We start from the raw sequence: 6,000 nt of genomic DNA, 5'->3' as shown, positions 1-6,000 counted from the left end.
CCTTATCAAGAAACCTGGAGTATCAAAAATAAACACGCTGCTGGAGCCCAGGCTGTGGGGCTGGGTGCTGGGTTTGGGGTGGGTAACACAGCATCCCCCCCTCCACAACACCCCCCTGGCCCGCCATCCAGAGAGGGAACAAAGCTCCGGGAACGATTAATCAAGTGGCTTAATAAAAAAAAAAAAAAAAAAAAAAAAAAGGAAGAAGTATAAATCCCTGAGGGCTGCGTGGTGCTGGTGGTGGTGCTGCTGCCGAGGAGCTGGCTCTGAGACAGCCACCGGGAGGGACGCGCCAGCCCTCCCCTGCTCTCCTCTCCTCTCTTCTCCTCTCCTCGCCTTCCCTCTCCTCTCCTCTCCCCGAGCTGCTGCCACACTTGGTTCATTCCAGCTGCAGAAGCTCAGAGCCTTCCATGCGGTGGGATTTTTTTTTCTTTCCTCCTCCCGGGCTGAAAAAAATTAAGGGGGAAAAAAAAAAATAAATAAAAATCACAAGCCTGACCCGCTCCCCCCTCACCTCCCCCCTCCTCCTTCCTTTCTCCTCTTCATCCAGCCGAGCCGAGGACTATCCCAATCGCCGAGGGGAAGGAAAAAAGGGGGAAAAACCCAACAGCGGCAACCAGCAGACCCCCAGCACGCCCCATTCCTGCCGCTGCCCTTTGACATGCAACCTTCCTTGGGATGGGACCAGCCGGGATGCAGCTGCAGCTTCGGGAGGCACTGGTGGAAACTGGGCATGGTGGCTCTGCTGACGGCGGAGGGCAGCGCCTGGAGCCGGGCACTGCTGCTCTCGCTGGGGCTGCTGGCAGGATCGGCCATGGGTGAGTGCCGCGGGCAACTTCTGCGGGAGAGGCTCCGATCCAGCCCCGGCTGCGGGGGCAGGGAGCGCCGCTGGACCCCGTGCGGGAGCGGGGTGCGGGTGGGTGGCACTGGGGTGATGGCACTGGGGTGATGGCAATAGGCTGTGTGACACTGGGGTGGTGGCAAGAGGCTGTGTGACACTGTAGTGGTGGCACTGGGGTGCTGGCAATAGGCTATGTGGCACTGGGGTGATGGCAATAGGCTGTGTGGCACTGGGGTGGTGGCACTGTGCTGTGTGGCACTGGGATGATGGTAATAGGCTGTGTGGGACTGGGGTGGTGGCACTGGGGTGATGGCACTGGGGTGGGGGCAGTAGGCTTTGTGGTACTGGGGTGGTGGCAGTAGGCTTTGTGGTACTGGGGTGGTGGCAGTAGGCTTTGTGATACTGTGGTGGTGGCACTGGGGTGGTGACACTGTGGTGGTGGCGCTGGGATGGTGGCAATAGGCTGTGTGCCACTGGGGTGATGGCACTGTGCTGTGTGGCACTGGGATGGTGGCACTGTGCTGTGTGGCACTGGGATGATGGTAATAGGCTGTGTGGCACTGTGGTGGTAGTACTGGGGTGTGTGGCACTGGGGTGGTAGCAATAGGTTGTGTGCCACTGGAGTGATGGCACAGGGCTGGTGGTATTGGGATGGTGGCACTGGGCTGTGTGCCACTGGGGTGTGTGCCACTGGAGTGATGGCACTGGTGTGGTGGCATTGGGGTGGTGGTAATAGGCTGTGTGGCACTGGGGTGGTGCCACTGGGGTGATGGTAATGGGCTGTGTGGCACTGAGGTGTTGGCACACTGTGCCCTGGCACCTTGGGCACGGCACCGAGGGTGTTTGATTCATCCTCCGGGAGCAGCAGTTTTCCAGCGCTGCCGTGTGATAGAGGGTGGCTCTCCATGATCTCATTCCCCTGCTCCGCTGGGTCAGGTTTGGGCTGAGCTGCTTCAGGAGCTGCTGATGTGCAGGATGACTGTGAAAAATGCCAGCACTGCTTTCCCCTCTGTCTTTCCCTGGCATCTTAATTCAGGATTGCACTACCCTGCTGCTTGCCCACAGCTGATAGAACAGATTTCTGGATGCCTTGCATGAACATGGAAGCACTTTCCTCCTTTTCCTTCTGCCTTCCTAGTTTTATATCTCATATATGAGCTCGCTGGCCTCAGCATCCTGGTTTTTATGAAATATGCATGTTTGGGCTTGAAAGCAGAAGAAGACTTGAATTTGGGGGCAGTTTGCTTGTGTCTCCTACCTCATTTCCGCAGCTGCCCTTGCAGCCAAAGCAGATCCAGGGAGTGAAGTTTATTTCTGGTGTAAACAGCAAATATTTAGGGACTGTCCTTCTGTGTGTGTAGGAGGGGGAAGAGTGGGAGAGCCGAGTGCCTGGCAGTGGCTGCTCTCCACACTGTGCAGTGCCCCGATTTCCAAGTTTCCAAGTCCTGTTGTCTTGTCTGCTGTATCCTAGGCTGGAGGAATGTGTGTTTGGGTGTTGATGTGTATGAAAGCTCCTTGGCTTTGGGATTTTTGCTCTTTTGGGGTTGGTGTTTTTTTTTTTTTTTTTCTTTTTTTAAGAAAAACTTTATCTGGAATGCAAGATTGATTTTATTATGTAAGGCAGGTTTCCTTTCAGGGGCTGGGGGATGAGGATTAACTGCTGCTCTTGAGCACTCTTGCAGTGGAGCTGAACAGTTCTGCTGACTGGGAGCATCTGTTAGGAAAGGCTGTAAACCCACCCAAACAACCTACAGGTCCTTAATAAAGGCTGAATGTTTATTTTGGTGGCTATTTTTCATCTCTTCAGCATGAACATTCAGCCTGTGCACAGAGGAAAACCATTCCAGCAGCTTCTGTTGAGCTTTCCTCATGTGAGCAGACTGATGGAGAGATACCTAAATCTCAGCTTTACTCTACCAGGGGCTTACAGCTTTTTCTCTTCTGAGCTGTCTGTGCCTTATTCATACTGGATCTTCCAGGCTTCACTCTGTACCTCGCTGAGCATTTAATCCTTTCTTCTCAGGCCCCTGGTCCCTCCTGTCTGCATTTTGAGCTCTCTGTTCTGGATCCTTCAGCCAGAGGTTGATGCTCTGGGCTGTTTTGCTTTGTGAGCAGAAGACCTGCGAAAGCTTTTTAGACCTCAGATGGTTTTTTATCTGCATCAGAGCCGGAGGCATTGATCAATAAGTCCTCTCTTTAGATTCTGAAACCCCAGTAAGGATGTTTTTGTGAGAGCAGGATGCCAACTTGGGCGTCAGTGCCTGCTGCTGGGTACACAGGGAGGGAGGGGAGGCACCCACCCTTTGCAGGGTCACGGTGGGTTCAGGGTGCAACCCCAGGAAATCATTTCAGCCTGAGCTGAGTGCTGAACCCTGTGGAACAAAGTTCCAAGAGCTCCGAGCTCTCCCGTTCCGGGGCTGTGCAGGGAGCAGTAGCCAGCAGTTCACATAGTGTGGCAGCAGAGCCGTGTGTGTGGAGCCATCAGCCAGGAGTGGGACAGAAAAAGGGGGAGAAACCCTGCTCCCATCACATCAGCTGGGCCGTGCCTGCCCAGAAATGGCTTCTGAAACCCAGCACAAGGCGTGGGGTGCCCTCAGGTGCTGCCATGTCCCTGGGCAGGATGATGGAGCTTCCCTTGGGGGAAGGATGGAGCTGGAGAGGAGGGAAGGTGGTGCCTGGTGATGGGAACTTTATTGTGGCTATGGAGGTGCTTTGTGAGGTTCTCCCTTCCAGTTTGAAATTTATTGTGGCTCTAGATGTGCTTTGTGAGGTTCTCCCTTCCAGTTTGAAGTTTATTGTGGCTATGGAGGTGCTTTGTGAGGTTCTACCTTCCAGTTTGAAGTTTATTGTGGCTATGGAGGTGCTTTGTGAGGTTCTCCCTTCCAGTCTGGAGGCTGCAGTGATGGTTTCACAGGGATAAGATGGGCACAGGGCACTGGATTTGCCTTTGGCTGTGGGTTGTGGTGAGCCCAGCCTGGCCTCTGGAGTGTGATGATTCTGGAATTCTGACTGTTGGTTGGTAGTCAGGTGGGCACAGTGGTGCTGCTCACCCCTTTCTGCTTCTTCCTCTGCTCCAGCACTGCAGGGTGCATTAGGGGCATGTGTAGGCCCCGTGGGTGTGGATAAACACAGATAAAATACATTTTAATGGCCTGTTGAAAAGGGTCTTGACATCATTATTTACATACTGCTTTATTCGTCAGCACCTTGCTTGGTACGGGGTTAAGGGAGGATGCACCAGCTTGAAACACTAGCTCATCATTTAAACCCCTGTAATTATTATTTTTTCTCGATGGAAAACTGGTTTTTTCCAGGCTTCTCTTCTGAAAAGTGGATGAGCAGGAAGCTGCTTATGAATTTAAGATGTGGGCAGGAACAGAGGGCAGAGGAGGTTTCATTGCAGCCATCTCAGCCTGCACTGATAATTCCACTGCCCTGAGGAACCACAAGGGGTTAAAGAACATTCCCACTTGTTTTTAATTAGGTGTGGACCACTGCTGGAGATGTGAGGAAAGGGTTCATAGGAGATGCAGTCAGTAAATCTGGGGGTTCTGGATCGAACTTGAATTAAATGTGCCCATCCCTCAGGTGCCTCCCAGGAAATTCTGGGTCCTGCTGAGCTGTGCCCATCTCTCAGATTCTTCCCAGGGAAATTCTGGGTCCTGCTGAGCTGTGCCCATCTCTAAAATTCCTCTCAAGGAAATTCTGGGTCCTGCTGAGCTGTGCCCATCTCTAAAATTCCTCTCAAGGAAATTCTGGGTCCTGCTGAGCTGTGCCCATCTCTAAAATTCCTCTCAAGGAAATTCTGGGTCCTGCTGAGCTGTGCCCATCTCTAAAATTCCTCTCAAGGAAATTCTGGGTCCTGCTGAGCTGTGCCCATCTCTCAGATTCCTCCCAGGGAAATCCTGGCTCCTGCTGCCCCCAGGAGCAGAGCTGGGTGTTTGCTCCTCTGCTGCTGCCTCCCTGTGCCAGGAGCTCCTGGCAGACACCAGGATGCCTCTGGGGGGTTTGATCCATGGATCCCATGGATGGGTTTTTGTGTCCCAGGTGTGGCTGAGCTGCTGACCAGGGGTTGTCAGTGCTGTGGGGGATGTGTCCCTGTGCAGAGCTGAGCATTCCTCACCCAGGGAATGGTTCCTGCTCTCAGCCACTTCCAGCAGCATTCCAGGGATTTCCAGCCATGGAATTATTGCTGCCCTTCTCTGCTTGCTGAGAGCCCAGCTGGGTGGGAAATGCCAAATTTCACAGCTGTGCTTCTGTTCCTGCTGCTGGCCTCCCAACCCCTGCCAGAATTTGGCCTGGATCTTGACCAGAGGAAATTGTTATGATAATGTTGGGGGTTAGTTGGGGGCAAGGTCAGGCAGCCTTAACTGGTTTTGAGCCCATAGCATTGCAAGAAGAGTCTTTTTAACTCCATTTTTATCAGGAGTATCCTGAGACACTGGGCTGGAGTAATTTTTCACAGGCTTTAGTGAAATTATAACAAAGCTCTGTTTAGCTGAGTGGATTTTAAATAATACTTCTTTACTCTCCTCCATGTTTCCAGGCATTGGGAGGTTCAGAAACGCCATGAATAGGCATAAATTTAAATTAGGCTTTTTTTTTTCCCAACAGAAAATAGAGCAAATTCAAATGGAAGGGGAGAGATAAGACTTTAAGGGCTACAAAAAAAAGGGAAATGATTAAGTAGTAAAGATTCTCTACTGCTGGAATTGTTGAGTGCAGCATTGAGCTGTCTCTCTGACATCCACAGCAGCCAGAAATGGCAAAGGTGCTGGAATCCCATTGATTGGCTCCAATATCCAGTGAGGAATGACAGGAAGGGAAAGGGAATCAGGCTTTAAAGGGAGTTTAAACCAGGTGAGGCTTTTTGCTCCACCTGGGGAGAGGTGGGAACCATCCATCCTGCTTGGTAACTGAGGATTTATGGTCCAGCTCAGAGTTTTAATTTGAGATGTTTCCCTGAAGTCAGTTTAGTGAGAGCTCCAGTTCATCCTTGTCCTGCAGATATCGCAGGGCAGGAGCTCAGCAGGGAGGCTCTGATCCCACCCCAACCTCTGAGAGCAGAGACAAATCCCTAACAAATGGCTCAGCCTGATCTCCAGAGGTTCCTTCCAGCCCAAACCACTCCATGGAATAATTGTGCTTCGTGCAGTGCC

General features: G+C 52.2%; 1 protein-coding gene across 1 annotated transcript in view; it reads left to right on the top strand.

Annotated features, from left to right (window-relative positions):
- The first annotated feature begins 661 nt into the window (after positions 1 to 661).
- The window catches only part of CSMD2 (CUB and Sushi multiple domains 2), a 244,171-nt gene continuing 238,832 nt past the window's right edge, over positions 662 to 6,000 (top strand). Inside the window, exon 1 of the mRNA XM_041417597.1 lies at positions 662 to 818. Coding sequence (XP_041273531.1) covers positions 662 to 818 — 157 coding nt within the window. The remainder of the gene's footprint in view (positions 819 to 6,000) is intronic.

This window comes from Onychostruthus taczanowskii, unplaced genomic scaffold (genome assembly GCF_017590055.1).
Source record: "Onychostruthus taczanowskii isolate IOZ18803 unplaced genomic scaffold, ASM1759005v1 scaffold56, whole genome shotgun sequence".
NCBI lineage: Eukaryota > Metazoa > Chordata > Aves > Passeriformes > Passeridae > Onychostruthus > Onychostruthus taczanowskii.
This window is presented reverse-complemented; position numbering and strand designations above follow the sequence as displayed.